This window comes from Macaca fascicularis, chromosome 9 (assembly GCF_037993035.2).
Source record: "Macaca fascicularis isolate 582-1 chromosome 9, T2T-MFA8v1.1".
Taxonomy (NCBI): domain Eukaryota; kingdom Metazoa; phylum Chordata; class Mammalia; order Primates; family Cercopithecidae; genus Macaca; species Macaca fascicularis.
The window spans coordinates 36,159,557-36,182,520 of record NC_088383.1 but is presented as its reverse complement, the minus strand read 5'-3'; the positions used below and the strand labels follow the sequence as shown (position 1 = coordinate 36,182,520).

The 22,964-nt window shown below is 43.9% G+C and overlaps 1 protein-coding gene across 11 annotated transcripts in view; it reads right to left on the bottom strand.

The window, feature by feature from the left end:
* Positions 1-22,964, bottom strand: part of CCNY (cyclin Y) — a 223,575-nt gene that overhangs the window by 156,764 nt on the left and 43,847 nt on the right. For 2 of the 11 annotated variants that reach the window (XM_015455797.4, XM_074001418.1), the window contains exon 2: positions 5,343-5,407. The exons of 7 other annotated variants lie outside the window; for them this stretch is intronic. In XM_015455797.4, the coding sequence (XP_015311283.1) occupies positions 5,343-5,376 (34 nt within the window). In that variant the 5' untranslated portion in view covers positions 5,377-5,407. Of the gene's footprint in view, positions 1-5,342; positions 5,408-15,536; positions 15,576-22,964 lie in introns of all 11 variants that reach the window. 2 more of the 11 variants (XM_074001413.1, XM_005564994.5) reach the window with 1 other exon arrangement.

Genomic DNA, 22,964 nt, shown 5'->3' with positions numbered 1-22,964 from the left:
TCCTCTATAAAACTGCCTACATCAACTAGATAGTGCTGGAAGAAAATCCAAATATAAAGAACAGCTATCCACAGGGCTAAAATCAGGCAGGGGAGATCTGGGGTGGGAAACGGACAGATGTCAGAAGGGACCCATGGCATGTCCCTTCTCTGAGACTCCAGCTCCACATATTTTCTGAGTCCCCATGTAAACTGGAGAACACACTCAGCCTTCCATGTCAACAGAACTTTATCTCTACTAGCCATGTATCTTATTCTAAAAACAAAATCACCAGTTTGGAGGTTAATCCTGTGTTCAGCCAGAACATCTCCAATTTACAGGAAGAAGTCTGACTGTTCTCCATACAGAAATTCTGACTGTTCTCCATACAACAGTCAGAATTTTCTCCCCCACATGGCACTGAAGGGAGCATATTACTGGGATCTGCTAAGGGGGAGTCCAGTTATGTATTTCCCTATCAGTACTCAGCACAGAAAAATAAAAGATCTATTGCCGAAGAGAAATAATCCCTTTTCTTTTATGTTTATTTTTGTAGAGACAGAGTCTCGTTATGTTGCCTAGGCTGGTCTTGAACTCCTGGCATCAAGCAAACCTCCCACCTTGGCCTCCCAAGTGCTGGGATTAACAGCGTGAAACACCACACCCATCCTGCTCCTTTTCAATTGAGGAAAACAGAATAGCCTGTGCCTCCCTTCACACCTTGAATTCAACAGCCTGTGTCCTGTGTCGGCCACCTGGCAGGCAGGCTGGTCTGCAGGTCATGTCACCTCCTCACCACTTCACACACTAGTACCCAAATTCTGTGGTGGAGTAAAAAGACTTTCAGAAAAGTGGAGGAGACACCCAAGACACCAGTCCCTGAGAAGGAATCTCAAACAAGGATAAGCATCCTGGCCATGCAGAAGGACCCCCTGGGCAGTTAGGCCAAGAGTTAGCAGCCAGACATGCAGTCCACAGCCTCCACGGCCCAGCAGGGAGCTATGACCTCACCATGCTCAAGAGGGACATCCAAAATGCCACCCTCACTTTCAAGCTGCCTTTAGTTGTCTTACTGCCAAGTGCACATGGTTAAAAAGCAGGAACTTTATAAAATGTGGAAAGAAACCATGTGAGAAACCCAGTCAGCTCACGCTTTCAATTCAGTTGGATTCTCAAAGTTCATTTGTACAACATTTGCTTGGAACTTAAAATGCATTTCTGCAGCGAGTTTGCTAGAAGCCTACGCTATGAGGGACTGACATACCAAGCTGAAAGGCCAGGAATGCAAGCACAGCATATGTCTCATTCTTCGCAGGGGCAGCTCTGTCAGGCAAGGCAGATCTTATCCCTTCCCAGGCCCCACCAGGTCTCAGGTTAAATCCCCTCTCAGAATAGCTTGGGAATATCTTACCCTCACAAACGTGGTCTGGTTAAACTAAATAAAAATTGAGCATATTTTCAGTGATTTTAAAGGAAGAAACATATAAGGGTATTTTATCTGCAAATTTACTTGGTCACTTTCCGATTTTTTGTTTTGCTTTTAGACAAAAATTACTGTGCATTTTGTAAAACGCAAGGAAAGCACCACTTCAAGAGCAGTTAGCAAAACTTACAGCCTTAGGAGTTTGAATTACACAATGACATCTAGAGAACCATATAGAAAAAGATTTCAACCACCGGGAACTTAGCAATGCCCTAATCACACACAGCTGTTGGTCCCAGCAGTCAAAATACAGGAACTGGATCAGTCAGACACATAAATGACCCCAAGTAGTGACCAAATCATGGGGCTCCATGGCCACAACAAAAGGACCCAAGAGGATTAGCACAGGTTGCAGTTCCGAATCTCCGCCATGCAAAAGGACACATGCAGGTTACTTCCGAGGAACACAACCTGTATCTATATCATGTCCACCAAGGACCTTGCTGGCTTTTGAGCCACTTCTACGTCTCTAGCAAATGCATCAGTCCTCTGAGAGGATCACAATCACATCCATCCCTATACTCACTGCAGAGAACAGAGGGCCAGCTCTGCCCATAGCCGGGGCCCTAGGATCCAGGAGGTGGCTCTCATGCAGCAGAGGGGACCTCCACTGGCTTCCCAGTCATGCTCCTTGATCACGTGGCTTTGCTCTCAGCCTCCACAGGCCCCAGGAAGCCCAGCTACTATCCTCCCTGCTGCCTCTAACCATGCCCACTCCACATGGATGAGGGTGTTTCTCCTCCAGCAAAGCTCAGAGAACAGAGTCTCGTCTCACTGCACCTCTCCTTCCCTTGGCCCTGGAAGCAAGCACATCACTAGAAGAGGAAGTCCTGCCTATACTGCGCCATCACTCCTCTGGGAATCCTCACTCAAGGTTAGCAACTGGCAGTTTAAGGTCTTCTCTTTAATCCACCTAAGGATCAAAATGAAAAACTAGAAGGTTGGCAGAGGGAAAGGACACACATGCCTCCAGGCAGGAGGGATGCAACAGCCCACACACACCTGGGGCCATTTCTGATGGAGTTCCCTAATTCTGGAATCTCCTGGGATGGTTCAGACATAACTCAAGCACTGCCAGCACTGCCACTCCTGGCCCAAGTTCTCAGTCTTTGGTCCCAGGGACAGGGTTCATTTGGTGCCCTGCATACAAGGCTGACCAGACCCTAGAAGAAGTGTTACTCCCTCCCACCACCAATGTTGTGTCTCTCCCCTACCTCCTAGAACTCCTCCCCAATCCAGGGCCAAAGAGGGAAATGGTGCCCCCATCAGTGACTAATTCTGCCCTCCAAAGTATCTGAGTACCTCTAAGGTAGGGTCTGTGACAAGCTACCTCCCAGAGACAAGAGGGGAAAGAAGCAAGAGCTAGCTCCTTAGGATCCCAAAGGTACAATATTTGCTCCTGAATAATTATAAAGGTTAGGGAACTTAGTAGAAGGATTTCAGGCACTGTGCTAAAAATAATGACGTGGGGTAAGTAGGTTTGAAGGGAGGAACCACTAGAGACACCACTGCTGTCTGCACAGGGCCGCCTACTAGAACAACTTCCTGGACACTTGCATTTTATTTCCACATTTCCTCTGAATACAAAGGTTTCCTACTAGCTCCAAGTTTGTTTTATGTGTGTGTTCTGCACAAAAGTCCATGCAGCAGTGGCAGAGGGACCCCAGCCCTGGGAAGAAGACGGCTATGTGGTAAAGTGTAGGGTCCAAGGGGCACCTGGAGCTGCCAAGTGAGCAGTGCTAAGAATCTGCTCCCTCTGAGCCAGACCCCAGAATTGTAACAGACAGAAAAATTGATCTGACTCCAGTACTTTGAATTTTCCTTACCCAACTGGAGGTGAGATTATAACCGTTTGTAATTGGAATCCTAGAAACCCAGAGCTTAGAGGAATCCTGCAAGCCAGACAAGGCTGCCTGAACAGTCTGGGGCCTCCGGATCCTGCCTTGGGAACTTCACGGGGAGAGCAGGAAGAGGACTGCAGGGGCACTGGGACACAGCACCCAGCAACTCAAGCACCTCCAGCGACTGCTCCCACGCTGCAAGGTAGGAGTGCCCGGCCCAGCAGGAATCCTTTTTTCTCATGGGAAGTGTCCCTGAGGCCTAGGTGAAACTGTCTGGACCTCCTCACCAGCCCCTGGGGCATGGCTGGAGCGCTGTCTCCCCACCATGGCCCTGCCAGATGCAAGAACCCACAACAGAGAAATGGTTCATTTCAGAGTCCGTGAGAACATTGGGGCACCCTGGCCCATTAACGGTACCAGAAAGGTGGTATAACATTCAATTACGGAGGGCCAAGAAGGAGGGCTCATTCTGCAATTTGCAGATACTAAGGCTGGCTGCCCACCACTCCACCTTCTTGCGGCACCTGCCTCTTACAACTCAGCAATGGGGTGGGGAGCAGAGCAAATGGGGAGGTGAAACTCCAGTTGGCCTGTCTGGTGAATGCTTTGGGAAGGTGTGAGAATGAAATGACCCGTTGAGAGAAAGCTTTTAAAATAATTACAGCTTTCCATACTCCAGGCTCTCTCCACTAGTTTCTGAACTGTGATCCCCCGATCCTATCACCATGAGTATAAAGAACCGAGGCCAGTTTTCACAAACAACCTTCACTGCTTCACACACTACATATCAAGCACGTGCTATGTGCAAAACGCCATGCTGGAGATGAGAGGATGAAAGAGCCAGTCAGGATCCCAGCCCTCTGGAGCCCACCATTCACAGAGGCAAACAAAGGAAGCCACTATAGCACAACACAGTAACACGCACACTGAGACAGACCCAAAGTCTCTCTCGGGGGCCCTATGCACCCCACAACACCCACATACTGGGCCAGCTGGGGGTGCTGCAAAACCTCCGCAAAGGGTGAGTGCTGCCCCCATCCCCAGGAGCTAATGGAGAGGCCCAGCCCTAAACCCAGCCTCAGAGATGCACCCAGAACAGCTGAAGGTGAGGGTTTGTCCTTTCAACTGAAAAAAGACAGTGCACAGGACCTAAAAGTAACACACAACCAGGCGCTGACAGCGTCTCTCTCTGACCAACTTTAGTCGGACCGCTCTTAAGGCTCTTCCAAAATGGACCTCCACCTTTGGTCTTCCATATCCTTCTTTGCATCGCCTGACTTTGGCAAGAGCCCTGCTAAGTCAGTTTAGCTGAACTGCCCCCTCCTCAACATCTGATCACCGTTGATATGTGATGTGTCCCTCGTCCTCCACTGTCCCCCAAAACCCCCCAGGTGATGTCTGATTCTCCTGGCTTGCCCTCAGCAAGAATCCTCACTGGGTCAATGAAGCTAGAATCCCGCTGACCCCTGAGGTTTCCTCCAGTAATTTCGATACAATGACCCTCGCACTGCTCCTTGGCTCGGAATTCCCAGTGGCCCATGCCGCACTTGGCACTGAGCCTGGTTTTATTCTGGGATCTCTCCTCCCCTATTGCAATAGTTTTCCTGAGTAAAATCCATTTTCACCACCTTAACTACTATCCAGCTCTGGTTTTTTCCTCTAACAATGCAACAACACATAGCTTTTCCTCAGGAAGCCAGTACTATTACCCATCACTTTCTGGTAAAACTTTTTAACTGTTAGGAGCCCGGGTAGTGGGACCACAGGGAGAAGACTGAGACAGTCAACTGTCTGAGTCACCTTTAAGGGAGCACACTACACAGCAAAGTGAGGAGGATAAAATAGAACTATTACTTTATTAAAGCAAACAAGGCTGCTACATAATACTTCTAGTTTTCTTCTTCAACTCCCAATTTTTAATTCCTATTGGGGCTGGGAGGGAGGGAAGAACATGTGGAGAATGAATGTGAAGTTTCCAAAGAGAAGCCCTCAGTGAGTTTTACAATACTCGTATTTAATTTTCCAAGGCACAGACTCACAGTGTTCAGAAGGTGAGGGCCCGTGATGAAACATTTTCTCCTCTGCTTTCAGCCACTGGGGTTACCTAAACAGGAGAATATGGTGTGGTCACCAAGGCCCTTCAAAACAGAGGCTAAGTAAGGAATGAAAAACATGCCCTAAAAACAAAACAAACAAAAATCTTGAACTAAAAGGCACAAGAGGTCAGAGATACTTTAAATATTAACAAGTGTCTATGCGACAGCATACCAAAAGACCGGTCTGGCTGAAAACCAACTCAGTGTGAAAGCCATGAAGTGCCACCCTGCCCCCCTGACCGATCCAAACAATGCCCTGAAGCCGTGTGACCCACACACTTCAACTTCATATGGGATCTTAAGCAAATCAACCTAACCCCCCTTATCCCCATCATGAGTCTTTTAAACAAATGTGAGTTACTCAAGTCTGCAATCAAATGAACGCTTTTATTAAACAATTTAAATCACAATTACTAGGCTTTTCACAGTGTGAAATTCTTTTAAAGAAAAATGCACATGTAATTGAATCAAGGCAGTTTGGGCAGTTCTTGTATTTGAGCATTTTCACTATTAACCTATGCTTATAAGTTATCTCCACCAGGCTTCTCAAAGTGCAGGCAATTAACTAAAGCTTTAAATTAGGAGTAGAGAAATCAGAAAACAGCCAGATGGTCTCTATGAGGTAGACTTGGGGATTACCACAGCCATAAGGCCATTTCTAGCCACAGCTCCACACCTCTTGGAGAAGGCTGTTTCCCAGCAGGAAACAGGAGGGGAAACATGAGTTGCACAAAGCACTGGAGAGTGAACTGAACCAAACGCTGGCAAAGAAAGGCTCAACTCACTCCTGCTGTCCAGTCACATCCCTGTCTCTGGACAAACTGCATTCTTTTTTGCTGTTATTTCATTTTCTTTTTTCTTTTATACAGATTAAAAGCCTAGATTTGTAAACCTTTTTGTTTTTCTTAGACAGGGTCTCGCTATGTTGCCAGGCTGGTCTCAAACTCCTGGCTCCAAGCAATCCTCTGGAGTAGCTAGAACTACAGGTGCGTGCCACCGTGCCCACACACTGCTTTAACAGTCCACACACTGCCATCTGCCCTTTCCCTCCTGATGATACTCATCCAATGATGCCTTTGCCATGCACTAAAAGGCTGGAGAAAATGGCCTGGAAACCTACTGAATGCAAACAAGCTCTAAAGCCACAGCTCACCTAGTGAGCTGCCTCTTCACAGAGAATGGCTGGAAGCCAGGGAAGGGAAAAGATGTAAGAAAAACACAAGGGAGGCAAAACGAGCTGCACGAGGCCTTCAGGTCAACACCAGCCTTTACATAAAGTCTACAGGAGCAACCTGTGAGTAAGGCAGGTGTCCCTACAACAGGGTGGGAGGGAAAGTGGAAGGTGAATTTAAAAAGGAAACGCAGGAGTACTAAACGCCAGCAATTTGCACTGGTTCACAAACATGCCTTCCCAAATAGTAACCAGGCCATGATTTCTGAGTCAATAAAAGACACAGGACACCACTCAGGACACCACTCAGGACACCACTCAGGACAATGACAACAAAAAGTCCAGGGCAGCAAGGTTTGAGAAAACACTGCTATTTGATTGCCTCATCTTTCCTCCACAAGTCAATTCAATTCATCATATACTTATAGGAGCATCTCTTTACTAGATCTGTGTAAAAGAAAAAATTACTCTGGCGCTTATTAAAATGGTGAGGAAGACTTTCCCAGGACTACTATGATAGATGCTAAGACTATCCTAATAGGAGAAGGAGACGGAGCTCAACTCAGAAAACACAAGGCAACTGGGGACTCAGCACCAATGCACAGAGTGAGCAGGGTCAGTGGATGGAAAATAACTCACAGGAGACAGCAAGGGGAGGGGGATTCTTGCTGAAGGCAGGCCAGGGGAGGAGAGCTTAAGAGTGGGAGGTTGTAGTTAAACTGACTTAGCAAAGCTATGCAGACTGAAGACAGGACCCAAGAAAAAGGCCTGGTCAAAAAGAGGACTCGAAGGAGCCTGAGTATCATCTGGTCAAGGAGATGGTCGTTGTCATCTAGGCTAGGCTCTGTAATGGCCACAACTAAAGTCCTCCTGGCTGCTCCTTCTCAAACCTTCCCACTGGTCCTGTCACCTGGTCATGTCACTTCTCCACTCCCAACTCTGCTGTGACAGAGTTGCCGTACAGCTCTGAGGGCTGGCCTGGCACTGGAGGCCCAGCTCCCCAGCCGACCCTCTCCTCTGCTTTCAGCCAGTGGGGTCACCTAACCACATCTCACACTTCACTTCCCCACCACTAGAATGTTCTCAGTGCCATCTGGCCATCTGTCAAAATCCTTACTCCCTTCAAGATCTGGTTCTAATTCCAATGCCTCCGAAGCTTTCTCAGATACCCCAGCAGGACTGGAACTCCTCATCCTCAATGAGTCCACGGGACATTCTCTCTGTACCAGTAACTAGATTATTTTTTAATAGCATTTAGTCCTATTTGAACTATGAGCTCCTGAAGGACAGGAAACCTGGTCTGGGTCCCTCTACATCCTTCACAACACCCAGAACAGTGCCTTCCTCTGGTCTTTATGTTCTCAACTTCATGGAGGACATTCTTTCCTCCTCTGCCATAAAAATCAAAATCTCTTTCAAATGAGGTAATACAACACCACAGACTTAAAACTAATAGTTTTTAATCTATTAAGTATGAAATGGATGATTCCCACTATATTTACGCAGCAGGAAAAAAATATAAAAAGAGTTCCTATCTTGAAAGATCTTGTAGTTACATATCTTCTAAATTTTCTACAATAAACATATATTTCTTTTACAAACGTGTTCCTTTTATAATGACATAAAATGTCATTTTGAAAACATTTTAATGGAACAAATAATAAGTGTTATAGGAATTTAGAGAAGGCTGTGGTTCCTGTGACTAGGAACACGCAATGAGACAGTCATGGGAGAAGTGAGGCCAGCACCAGTCAGGCCATGAAGGCTGGCGGATAAAAACAGAAGGAAGAGGGAACAAGAGGAGGACTGGTAGCAGGGGTGGAAGTAGAAGGGGGACAACAGGAAGACGGAGGAGGGGGCAGAGAGAAGAATCACAAAGCGACAGTTATGGCTACCACTGACTGAGAACCTGCCTGATCCCAGGCTCCTCCCAAGCACGAGCTCATCTATCTTTGCCGCCATCCAGTAAGGCAAGTACTATCATTCCCATGTTAAAGATGAGAAAACTAAAAACTAGGGTAATGTTAAATATGGTGAACCCCAAGTTTCTCTTCAAAGAATCAGTATGTCAGTAGGTTCAGCTCTCTTATTCTTTGATTCTCCATTTTAAAGTTTAACTTCCTGGTTCTCATTGCCCACTTGCTTCTAGTTTCAGTAAACAACTTTCCCACCAGTCCTAATCAGTAGTTCACATCTGTTCCCCTGGTCATCTGCTCCGTCCTAATTCCGGTATCCACTTTGACCTGAGTCACCCTTGGTCACCTGCTCTGACGTAAGTCACCTTTAGTTACCTGTTCCTAACTGTTCTTCCCAACAAACTACTCACCCTGCCACTCTGGCTCATACCCCTGATCTCTTTAAAATAGCCAATCAGAATTAGCTTAGACTGTGCGGTCCAACCCTAGCCAATAGGGTAACAACACAGTAGCAGGGGCTACCTGCAACAGGAATAAGAATCCCTGCCCCTCCCCTGTTCAGGTGTGCTCTCGCCATTGTTCCATCTGCAACGAGCACCCTGTCTGCAAAAAGTAAAAATTGCCTTGCTGAGAGAATTAAATTTATGTTCGAGTGCTATTTCTTTGTGGCACTGGGGAACAAGCATTTCTAACAGTAACTTGCTCAAAGTCACACACCTCATCCATCTAGTAAGTGATGGAATCTGTGCTCTTTCTACTTTAAGACTATTTCAACTGAATTCTGTGTTCCCAGAGGGATTCCTGTATACTTGGCCTCAGGCCCCAGCTCAGCAGGGCCCTGGGTTCCCACTCATCTTCAACCTCAGCAGTTCCACTTTAATTCATGTTATGCATCTTATTTACATGTCATTAAAAATAATAATAATAATAATAATAATAATACAGGAGTTCCATGACTCCCAAAACTAAACAACAGTTTGAAAACCACCACCCTATGCCATATTGCCAACTGCAAAGGCATCTTTGGCAGCGAGTGTGCCGAGCTGGGACTGAGGGAGGAAGAGGCCTGCCCTGCACATAGGCTGGGAAGCAGAGGGAAATGAGACTGCAACTCTAAGGCCCAGAAAGTTCCGAGACACTGAAGTAAGGGAGAGGTAAAGGAGCGCTTTTATCAGGTGACAACTGTCAGTCATTGGTTCACACCAAAACCAAATCTGTAAGCACATCCTCAAAGCAGCCAGTATTTAAATAAAAAGTTAAGAAAATCTGTTGTTTTTTTAGGGTTAGCTTTGATATACAAAATTTCAAATACCAAAATAAACACAACAGATAAACAGCTCTATTTTAAAACCACCTGAATGTGCGCCAATCTTGCAGAAGAACATGGGTTTCCTCAGTATCCTGATCCTGGGGGGGAAATACCGTCTGCTGGCACACCAGGCATCCTGGGCAACTATTTTGGGGTGTTTTGCCATCCTAGGTTTGCTTCCTACTAATTAATCATTGCAAGGCATTCGGACAAGGTCAAAATTAATTGACAAGAATTTATCTATACTCAGCCACAAGTGCATGGTTTTCAAATTATGCTACCGTGCTGATTTAATTTGTATGCTATATTTTGTACAAACATAATCTGATAGTTCTCACATTTTGAGAGTATAATCCTTAAAATCAAGCCAATGAATGCTTGGTAGGAGATCTTCCTCATTTTCCATTAAGTAAACACTGAGCTGATTTATGACTAAGTGATACTCTGTTTAGCAGAGAGCAGTCTTCAGATACACAGGCAATAATTCACTTTGTTCATTTTGTTCTATGCTCATGACCAGTATCAGACGATGCCTTTATGAGAGAAGGCAACAACAACACATTCTTATTGCATACCCAAGTTTTCTTCCAAGCATGAAGATTTGAGCTTGGCATTTCACAGTTTTATGGAAGTCAAGATAAAAGGGTTTTTGAGTTCTCACTACTTTAAGAGTCACAATTCTCAGCCAGGTATGGTGGCTCATGCTTGTAATCCCAGCACTTTGGGAGGCCAAGGTGGGCAGATCATGAGGTCAGGGTTCAAGACCAGCCTTGCCAACACAGTAAAACCCCGTCTCTACTAAAAATACAAAAATTAGCTGGGCATGGTAGCAGGTGCCTGTAATCCCAGCTACTTGGGAGGCTGAGGCAGAAGAATCACTTGAACCCAGAAGGCGGAGGTTGCAGCGAGCCGAGATCATGCCACTGCACTCCAGCCTGGCGACACAGCTAGACTCCATCTCAAAAAAAAAAAAAAAGCACAGTTCTCTGTTTCTTAGTTTGTTCATATGTAAAATCAGGGAGTTGAAAGAGTTCCCTTTAGCTCAGCAAACACTTACTAAGCACCATTATATGTACACCAGGGGCTGTGGTAATGCCAGGATTCAAATACGAAACAAACAGTGCCTGACCTTGAGAAGTCTGTAAAATGTAGTAGCAGTAGTAGTAGCAGCAGCAGCAGTAGTAGTAGTAGCAGCAGCAGTAAAATATATATAAACAGACAACTTCTAATATAACCTGATACAGATGAGGGTTCTAAGGAAACACAGAAAAAGCCTATGGTAGGCAGAATAATGTCCCCAAAGATGTACACCTCCTAATCCCTGGAACCTGCAACCTTACATGGCAAAGGGGAATTAAGGCTGCAGATGGAATTAAAGTTGCTAATCCACTGACTTTAAAACGGATGTTCCTGGGATTATCTGGGTAAGCCTAAAGTAATCTCCCTAAAAGGGGAAGAAGAAGGCAGAAGATAAAGAGATGTGCTGACAGAAGTATACTCCAGACATGCGAGGCCACTGGCTTTGGAAACAGAGGGGGCCGTAAGTCAAGGAACATAGGCAACCTCTAGACACTGGAAAAGGCAAGGAAACAGATTTTCCCCGAGAGCCTCCAGAGGACCGCAGTGCTGCCAGCCCTTTGATTTTAGCCTAGTGATACCCAGGTCAGACTTCTAAACTAGAGAAGTGTAAGATAACACATTTGTATTGTTTTAAGCCAGAAAATGTATAGTAATTTGCTGTGGCAGCAACAGAAAATGAACACAGAGCCTTTCCGTTGGAAAATGCAATTATTTATATGTCAAAAGAGAATACTCATTCCTACCAATGCTTCCATCAGCCACACCCAACAAGGAGAGGAAGCTCATTAAACCTAAAGCTTGGTGCAAAAATGCAAATGTCAAGTGGTATATATCCATCATGTGACACTAAGTTTCCAGTGCCTGCTCCCAGAACATCTTTCATAGACTCGCCAGTCAACTGAGCTGTGATGTGGGAGAAAAACTACTCGCCAATACAAGGCCATAACTATTCATACAGAAACTGCAGGGCCACCTAGCACTTCTGTGCCATATACATGAGTGTTCATCTGAGCCTTCTGAGATGTCTGCTCTCAATCTATTTTGCTTCAGCCTTTGTCAACTGAGACACTACAAATACAGCCTACCATGGAGCACAACATTTAAATGTGATACCAGGAAAAGCTACAGAAGACAGCCCACCCCCAGCCGGGGGCCAGAGCATCTCCTCCTCTAGAATTCTCTTTATGAGTCAAAAATAGCCCCACAGTTACCTGTCAGGCCACATTCTGAAATGCTAAAGGAACACAAAAACACACAAAGGGGCTGCTTCCTCCTGGCCACTGGCGCAGCATTTGTTGACTTACTTGAGATGACTCAGAGGAACACAGCCTCAGCAGGACTAAGGCCAGAGGGGAAGGGCCACACCTAATTTGGCTATTTTCAGGAAAGCTGTGCTTCAGTATGGAATCCTACAGCTGTGTTCAGAATCCACCAATGATCTGTGATTTTACATATTCCTACGTGGATCCTGGCAGTGAGCTCACTCAGGAAGAAAATGCTTAATTCTACATGCTATACATTAACTACTAAATTTATTTATACAAAACCCAAACATTTAACTTGCCTTATAAAATACATTTAGAAAACTTCCCACAGTAAGTTTTTAAATAACAAGCAAACTGTATGTGTATGAGCACTTTTCAGAACACATGCACACCTGCACTCCCCTCCTCCCTTCTGTGGATTCCTTTCCTTTCTTTACCCACCTCTTCTTGGCATTATCCCCTGGCAACCTCCCTTGCATATCTGATCAATCAACAGTTTGGAAGCCATTCTTCCCACCATCCTTCTCCCACATCTGCCCCACATAGAACACGGAGCAGGCAGTCTCATGGTGGCCCAGAGCTCACTGCTGTCCAGCTGTGAAGCAGCCTCCTTTGCATTTCAATCCAGAAAGGGCAGAACCCTCAAGCCTCAGAACCACCATCATCACCAGACATTCTTAGGGGAGCTCCCGCAACCCCTCAGCAAGCTAGAGGGGAAGGAACTCAGCATCCTGAGGAAGAAAAGGACTATCTCACTAGCAGTAACTTTTTTAAAGCAATCAATAATAAGTTTTGTTTTCCTTTGTTCATAAGTTAATCAAAGAGGAGTGGGAGATTTTTTCCTGTGTATTTTTTAAGTCAGTCTCATTTCTCTCCCATAAAAGTTCAGAATAGATTTACCTCTAGAATAAAAGGACAGTGGAATTCCTCTCAGTAGTGTAGTATATGTTGGCAGCTCAGGGGAGCATAAAATTTAGTACTAGCTATGTTTTGGCCCAACAGCAGGAAATCACTGAAGGGCCCGCTGGTGTTCACTGAAGAATGTGAACGTGCACAAAGGCAGCACTGCAGTTTGGGCCACTGCCAGCTTTTCACTACCAATGCTTTCAGAGAATTGCACCGCCCCCCATCCCTCCATAAAAACCAAACAACAAACAAAAAACAGGTTTTACTAAAGACCTTCATTATTAAAAATCAAAGAAGGAATCTTGACATATCTAAAGAATGCACTTTCCACACAGAATCAATCCTACAAAAGTAACAATATATTGTAAATGCCTCATTTGAAGATTAGTTCCCAGAAAACCTCCAGGTTTCCTTCAACTCTGTCAATATTGGAAGGCCGTACATTGCAAGATGCGCTCACACAAGTCAGCACCAGTGGACTCCAAGTCCACTTAAGTCATCAGTTTAGCGAAACCTGCATTCTCATATTGTAAAAGCCAATAAGTATCATATTTTTATGACGGAAACTGACATAATGGGATACTGCCTATATACAATAAACGTTAAAGCCCCAAACCATGAATACTACCTAGTATTCATTCTCCTAGACTCATTCACTACCAAAGAACAATCAAGTCTAACTTTGGATATCAGAGGCCCCTTCCTCACCTGTCATCTTCTAAGAACCAGGATGCATAGCTCTCTTAAGTGAGACCTGCAAGACGAGAAAAGCTGCCATGCTTTACCAGGAAATCCTTTCCACTCCAGACCTGCCTTTTCTCTAGCACCAAGGTTAATGGGAGCACCAAGGTTAAGTATATAAAAGGTTCCACAGACTCTGACATGAATACAAAGATTTAAAAAAGATAAATTCACAGAATGTAATGTACAACTTCTCAACCAGCCGGCCCCAAGTTAAGCATCCCCAGGTCACTAGCTCTCTTCTACAGGAACGTGACACAAATTTTTGGCTAAATCTAATGATATTGCATATCCAGAGGTCCAAAAGCGCACCCATTTCCTATCCTTCTGTTTCCCATTTCAATCGGATTACTGGGGGGGTGGGGCGGGGGGGGGAACAAAGACAAAGGAGCAAGACACTTAAAATATGAGAAACGCTAGGGCAGATATGTAGTGACATTCAGAGCTCACACATGCTTATGGTAAATTCTGTTTTCATGCTCAATGAAATCCGCAAGATGATGCTGACCTTTTCTCTTTCAAGAGACTGAGCAAAAGGCCGGTATCACTCTCCACCAAAATAACTAAATATCTAATTCATGGAAGAGGAGATCACAAAGTTCTCATTTATGGAAGGCACCCCAAGACTGTATGGTTCTGATGACACACACTGCAAAGGGCAACTGGGTTTTAAAACTTTATTATCTAATACTAGGAAGATCGCAGTGAAACTCAATTTCACATGTTTTAAAGAAATACCAGGTATTGGTAACAATATGGGGCAACTGGAATATTCTCACCTTTGCTGCTGGGAGTATACACTGGCATAACCACTTTGGAAAACTGTGGACAAAGCATTCCACGTACTAACTAAACTTTGTAGGTACCAAATGATATTACACCTTAGGTTTAGTTTTTAATTTTAAACACAAATAAAAACTAAAGTGGTCACACAGAATGACAGGATCACAATCACTGAACTAACTTCATTTATCTGAGTCACCCATTTAGTACAGGAGTACCACAGGAGTTGGAAATACAAACAATGTATAAATAATCCAGTTGCTGGCAAAGGGGGAGGGAGGGAGATCACTCACATCTCCCTGCTCTGGGCTAATCACTTTTCACAAATTAGGGCTAAAAAGAATAAACAGTAAGAGTAAGATAATCTGAATTCACATATTGCTATATTTGAGATTTAACAGTATCAAATTACAATAATGAAAGACACAAGTAACCAGATTATGAGCCACTACCAATTCTCAATCTGTCAACAGCTGCCATGTATCTGGATCTCTGCTACTATCTTTCTGCCATAATCACTATAAAATACAGATAAACTCAATCCATATGGTGGGAACAAAGGCTGTGGATTTGACGTTGTGCATTAATCTGAGTTCCTAGAGATGACTGTCGTTAGCTGAAGTGGTGCCCAAAAGGAACTCATCAGTCACCTGAGCACTGGCAGGAACTTCCTGAGGCAAACGTGGGTGTGGCCTTCTGGCAGAAATTAGATAACCCCACCAAGGCATCACTTGAGGAGCCAATAGAATTCTCAGAGGGCAGGCCTGCTGCCTCAGAAGCCCACATAAGCACTTTTTGAGGAAAGCTCTTCCCACAAACCTAAACTGAAAGGGTCTCAGAGGCACCCTGTCCCTGGGGCAGGAGGACAGGCAAACTCTGTGCCCAGGACTGGCCTGGAGTCATCTGCACACATGAGTGTGCAGACCCAGATGGACTCACCCTATGTGAGTCATGATGTGTACTCACCCCGCTCCTCCACTGCAGGGCCACTCGAAAGCCAAGTAGCTGTGAAAGGAAAACAAAAACTTGGGACTCCAACTCACTATGTCAAAAGGAAAAATATTAAGCTGAAAGCTGCTTTTCCTTTTGTTCCTAAGTAGATAGCTACAGAATAAACGTTAAGTATCTCCACAGGTTGCTACTCTATTGTTCACCTTATCTAGGTAAAGTGTTGATTTACTGAGCTCCAGAGGAATACGTAACTGACTATTCCCCTACCTGCTCCTTTCCTCTTGCAACATGTGGATTCAGTAATACCCTACCCTCTTTCCCCTTCAGCCTGCTTTTCCCCTTTAAATACTGATGCCCTCAAAATCATCTTTGGAGAAAAGCATAGACTATAAACTGCTTGTGTGATGCCATGTTTCTTTAATCCCCGTCATTGTCCTTAATCTTGGCAAAATAAACTTCTAAACTGAATGCGATCTGTCTCAAATACTTTTGGGTTTACATAGCTATTCTGCTAAAATGTGAAAGGGAAGGAAACCCTCCTTTAATCAGAATTTATGGTGAGGGAGTTGTAATTGTTTCCCAGTGTGCTGTCTGTGAAACATCATCAGAAAATGTGTTTAACAGAACATTCCATAGTTAAGTTTAGGAAATATTACTTGATACATACATTTTTTTTTTTACTCTCATTCCCCACAATGCATAATACAATTTACCGTTTACCATATAAAGTGCTTCAGGAAAGAAACCTGCTTTATTAGTTGATAAATCTTTTTTCTACCTAAAAGAACAGTCCCCAATCTAGCTTGATCTTAAAAATCATCTAGGACTATCATGTTAAAACAGGATTCCCCGATCCCTTTATCAAAAACTTTAAGGGAGGGGTCGGGTAGCTTAAGAGGCACATGAGGTGACACGATCAGAAGAGTTGAGAAAATATTGACAAGCTAACATTTGGCCAGAAATATTTTCTTCTTTTGAAAATGTTTCAGGCCAGGCACGAGGGCTCACATCTGTAATCCCAACACTTTGGGAGGCCGAGGCGGGCAGATCACCTGAGGTCAGAAGTTTGAGACCAGCCTGGCCAATTGGTGAAACTCTGTCTCTACTAAAAATACAAAAATTAGCTGAGCATGGTGGTGGGCACCTGTAATCCCAGCTACTTGGGAGGCCAAGGCAGGAGAATTGCTTGAACCTAGCAGGCGGAGGTTGCAGTGAGCCAAGACTGTGCCACTGCACTCCAGCCTGGGCAACAGCAAAACACCATCAAAAAAGAAAATGTTTCTAAATGTTTCTAGTTCAATTTCCCACTTTACTAAGTTTCATACACTGAATATTGATTCAAGGTCATTATTCTAAGCACTGTTATCCATTTACAGTTGCCCCTAGGTTATCTGCAGGCGACTGGTATTTGGACAAACACCAAAATCTGTGCATGCTCAAGTCTCACAGTTGGAGCTGTAGAACCCACAGATACAGAAAAAGGCAGTTCTTGGTCATGCAGGTTTTGCATCCTGCAAATACTGCGTTTTTGATCCATGTTCAATTGAAAACAATCCACATATAAGTGGACTAACGTGGCTTAGATCTAAGGTGTTCAGGGTCAACTGTGTAGTACTAAGAATACAAAGAGTGTAGTATGTTGACTCTACAGATCTTAGGTATATCACAGCAGCAGTTTTTGTTTTTGTTTTTTCTACCTTTTGGATTTTATTTTCACTAAGTTAATCACAATAATAACAATTATAACTACTGAGCTCTTAAATGTACTGTCTCCCATAGTTTTATTGTTTTGTTTTGCTTTGTTTTTTAAATTATACTTTAAGTTCTAGGGTACATGTGCACAACCTGCAGGTTTGTTACATATGTATACATGTGCCATGTTGGTGTGCTGCACCCATTAACTCATCATTTACATTAGGTATATCTCCTAATGCTATCCCTCCCCACTCCCCCCTCCGCCCTCCCCACAATAGGCCCCGGTGTGTGATGTTCCCCTTCCCGTGTCCAAGAGTTCTCATTGTTCAATTCCCACCTATAAGTGAGAACATGCGGTGTTCGGTTTTCTGTTCCTGCAATAGTTTGCTGAGAATGATGGTTTCCAGCTGCATCCATGTCCCTACAAAGGACACAAACTCATCCTTTTTTATGGCTGCATAGTATTCCATGGTATATATGTGCCACATTTTCTTAATCCAGTCTGTCACTGATGGACAGCTGGGTTGATTCCAAGTCTTTGCTATTGTGAATAGTGCTGCAATAAACATAAGTGTGCATGTGTCTTTATAGCAGCATGACTTATAATCCTTTGGGTATAAACCCAGTAATGGGATGGCTGGGTTAAATGGTATTTCTACTTCTAGATCCTTGAGGAATCGCCACACAGTTTTCCACAATGGTTGAACTAGTTTACAGTCCCACCAACAGTGTAAAAGTGTTCCTATTTTTCCACATCCTCTCCAGCACCTGCTGTTTCCTGACTTTTTAATGATTGCCATTCTAACTGGTGTGAGATGGTATCTCATTGTGGTTTTGATTTGCATTTCTCTGATGGCGAGTAATGATGAGCATTTTTTCATGTGTCTGTTGGCTGTATGAATTTCTTCTTTTGAGAAGTGTCTGTTCATATCCTTTGCCCACTTTTTGATGGGGCTGTTTGGTTTTTTCTTGTAAATTTGTTTGAGTTCTTTGTAGGTTCTGGATATTAGCCCTTTGTCAGATGAGTAGATTGCAAAAATTTTCTCCCACTCTGTTGGATGACTGTTCACTCTGATGGTAGTTTCTTTTGCTGTGCAGAAGCTCTTTAGTTTAATTAGATCCCATTTGTCAATTTTGGCTTTTGTTGCCATTGCTTTTGGTGTTTTAGACATGAAGTCCTTGCCCATGCCTATGTCCTGAATGGTATTACCTAGGTTTTCTTCTAGGGTTTCTATGGTTTTAGGTCTAACATTTAAGTCTCTAATCCATCTTGAATTAATTTTTGTATAAGGAATAAGGAAAGGATTCAGTTTCAGCTTTCTACATATGGCTAGCCAATTTTCCCAGCACCATTTATTAAATAGGGAATCCTTTCCCCATTTCTTGTTTCTGTCAGGTTTGTCAAAGATCAGATGGCTGTAGATGTGTGGTATTATTTCTGAGGGCTCTGTTCTGTTCCATTGGGCTATATCTCTGTTTTGGTAACAGTACCATGCTGTTTTGGTTACTGTAGCCTTGTAGTATAGTTTGAAGTCAGGTAGCGTCATGCCTCCAGCTTTGTTCTTTTGGCTTAGGATTGTCTTGGCACTGCGGGGTCTTTTTTGGTTCCATATGAACTTTAAAGCAGTTTTTTCCAATTCTGTGAAGAAAGTCATTGGTAGCTTCATGGGGATGGTGCTGAATCTATAAATTACCTTGGGCAGTATGGCCATTTTCACGACACTGATTCTTTCTAGCTATGAGCATGGTATGTTCTTCCATTTGTTTGTGTCCTCTTTTATTTCACTAAGCAGTGGTTTACATTTCTCCTTGAAGAGGTCTTTTACATCCCTTGTAAGTTGGATTCCTAGGTATTTTATTGTCTTTGAAGCTATTGTGAATCTGTCTCCCATAGTTTTCACAACAACCTTATGAGAAAAGTATTGCTGTTATTTTTCCCATTTTGAGGAAATAAGGAAGCAGGCCATACAAGTTTAAATAACTTGCCCTAAGTCAGTGTCTCAAGCTCAGCACTACTGGATGACTGGGGCTGGTAATTCTTTACCAGAGGGGTACAGGGGCTGTCCTGTGTACCACAGGACACTTAGCAGGAGTCATGTCCTTACCCACAAGATGCTAATAGCAGCCCCCATCCAGTGGTGACAACTAAAATGTCTTCAGACTTCGCCAAACCTGCCCTGGGGGCAAAATCAATGGAGAAGCACTGTTCTACATGATGCTAGAGATAACAGTAGAGAAGCTAGGGCTCCGGCTGAGGTCTTACCACTGCAAAGGCGCCATGGCCCCCTCCCAAGAGAAGGCATTAAGCCCCCTTTGCATGCTCCAAGCAAAGGAGCCGGCAGGAGCTCTTGCCACTGTCACACACACAGTCTGTCAGCACTGCAGACAGGACTGAGAAGCTTGACAAATATCAAAGTGAGATAAAGCTGTACCAAGCACCAGCAACTTCTGGCACAGAGTAATCCTTCAATACAAGTAATGCCCTGTGTAACTTTCTTCCTATCCTAATGGTTCCAGTTGCACGTATGAAAGATTCTCAATCTCTTCACTTAAAAACGAATCATAGAAAAAAGCCTTCTGCCTACAATGGCATATCTAACACATTATAGACACCTAGGAAGGATCATTTTTTCACACACCCTCCATGTATGAAAAAAAATTATTTTCAGTAATAGTTATGTAAAAATCATTAACTATTATTTTCTAGATTTGTTCTTTAGTTTTAATACAACTGTCTTAAATGATAAGTGATAAATTTTAATTTTACAGATATTATTTTTGTACTTACCAAGCAAAAATATTACACCTCACGGTTTGCATTCTGTTTCACTGTTTTAATTTTTAAGGACTCTTGGACAAAAACTCCAAGTGATCACACAGAGTGACAATTATAGTCATCAGTAACACTATCATTTATTTCAAATCTACTGTTTAAAAGCAGATATATGTAATACTACAGGGTTAAATACACAAGACTGTCCTAAGCAAGCTTTCTGAACAATTCTAAAGTCTTAAGAAGTTACTCTGGAAATGAATGCAAGCAGCTGAGTCCCCATGTGTTCAGGGCTAACTATATAATCAGGAGTGTCAGATTTAACTTCCATGCTACATACAGTATCTTTTTTTTTTTTTGAGACAGAGTCTCACTCTGTCACCCAGGCTGGAGTGCAGTGGTACGATCTTGGCTCACCGCAACCTCCACCTCCCGGGTTCAAGCAATTCTCCTGTCTCAGCCCACCCCCTCCAGTAGCTGGGATTATAGGCACATGCCACCATGTCCAGCTAATTTTTTGTATTTTTAGTAGAGACGGGGTTTCACCATGTTGGCCAGGCTAATCCCAAACTCTTGACCTCAGGTGATCCACCTGCCTCGGCCTCCCAAAGTGCTGGTGTTACAGGCATGAGCCATGGCGCTGGGCCTACAGTATCTATTAAAGGCTAAGTACTCCAGAAGTACTCATTTGAAGCTTATATATATATATATTATTAAAATTCAATAAAGCAATTATTTAGAACACCAACAAAAGATTTTCAGGGAAAGAGTATCACCGACATTGTTTAGAACTGCAGGCAAAATTCTAGATATTTAGACTTTACAGGCATACTTCTGGATGCTTTTATTAGTGTTATTAAATCCTCCATAGACAATGCACACCTCATCACCGGCAGTGGAGCAGACCACTCCCACCACCCCAAACTTAGGATGCTGCTGTCTGCCTATCAGAGTTAAAATGGTACCGAGACTCTTTAAGCCCAGAAAGTCAGTTGCAAAAGAGTAACGGAAAGAGAAAAGTCACAGAAAATCACAATGAAAGAAACAGTGAAGGAGTGAGATCTCTTGGTTCCACTTCTAGCCGGACCTCAGCTGACCGTGTATGTCAGGCAAACTTTAAAACTTCTTCAGGCAGTGCGGCAGAGAGGGTGAAGTCATAGGCGGCTGGCTGCAGACTGGGAGACCCCAGGCAACGTTCTTCATCTCTCTGGGCCTGTCAGTTTTCTCATCTTCAAGAGAGGAAATATATTTGTATCTACCCGCAAGAGGCTGTTGGGAGGTTATAAAAGTAAAGCATGTGAAGTGCTCTGTATGTGGATAGTTGTACCTAGGCAATATCTTAAAATTACTAAATCTGGGTGATATATACTCATCACACTATTCTCTTTAATTCTGTATAGTTTTGAAACATTTTGAAATAAATGTTTGAAGTTAGTTATTACCAAGTTCCTTAAATATAACACATAAGAGAAATAATCACCTCCAAGGCCTCTTTGGGCTCTAAAACTCTCTCATATATTCCAGACTGGAAGGAGAGGATTCCCAGGTGGAAATGAGGAGTGGGAGAGAAAGGGAAAGACATTAGAGAAATAAGCTGTGACCACCAGTCACCTCCTCAAGTGATCACTGCATAATCAATGTTTCACACATCAATGCTTCAATTATTGGACGCTGAGCTGACTCCAAGCATTCATTACAAAATACAAACCAAAATGGGACCAGCACTTCCAGATCCAAGCCCTCGGGGATCTAAGACTGGTGCCTGGCAGCCTACTCAACCCAGTATCTGTTGGAGTTCAAGTCCTACTTGCTTCCAAAACATCTTCCAAGTATAACCTAAGCAATATCTGGGACAGTGTTCCAAGTACAAACATTCGAATCACAAAGTAGTCCTCCCATACAAACTATTGACTAGTCCGCATTTTTTTACTGTGCTGTGTAGACTGCTTCATATGACAGCCTAGGACTGATGAGTACTAAAATTCCTGGAGAAGACGGCTATGCTTCTCCTTGTGTGGTAAAATGGGATTTCAAAGCCTCCAACAGATGGTTCCATCATCTGTTGGCCCAGCTAAGCTTCCTCCCAACAACTCTCAGGGTAAAAGGAAAGAAGGGGTGGGGGGGCAGATAAAGGCAACGGTAAGCAAGAGAGAATTCTCGGTAAAAGAAAGCAACATCCCTGCATTCAGAGCCTTCCTACACCACATTATCTTCTCCCACAAGCTTCGCTTTGTTCCCAACAGGCCAACATTCTAAATCAGCTGAAACACATCACTTCGTCACCAGGAGGAAATGTGGAGTTCCAGGATATGCAGAGCTGTGATCATGCAGACTTCAGCTAAGTCAACAAGTTCTGCCAGTAGCTCACTCAGTCACTCCCTTTGCTGGTTCTAAGTCTTGAACTTAGAATCAAATTGCTACTTGCTAGATTCCTTGAGAGAAGATGTCATTTCCTGTAATACAGAGTCTGGCTCCATTTCTGACATTTGACTGCTAACAGTTTTCAGGCCCTATCACTCCCCACCTTCCCCTTCTACCCCCATCTAGGCAAGCTGATAAGAAAGCCTGGGGCCCCCTCCTTTGGCACTGGCAGGAAGTTCAAACCATCCAGGTCCAGGGGGGCAAGGAAGGAAGCTCTCGACCAACCCCAACCCCTAATCATGCAAGAGCCAAGCCAGTCTCCTTTCCCTGCTCTCTCAAGACACTTTTGGACCCAAGAGTCTGCCTGCTCTCCCCCAAAAGCTTTACCATGTCAATACTTAACCTTTTCTTACTCTCTGGGTGCATCGTGAGGTCTCATCAGGCTGATATGTGAACCAAACGTTGTGTGGGTCCATCCCACCTCTGTACAGTGGCAATAGCATTTCCCAAAGTAAAAGATCCTGTATACTCCTTTCGACCTTCATCCAAATATGCATGGTGCATCAACTCCACCAATGTCTCCCTTGACTCTGACCATGAGAAACCTCTGTCTG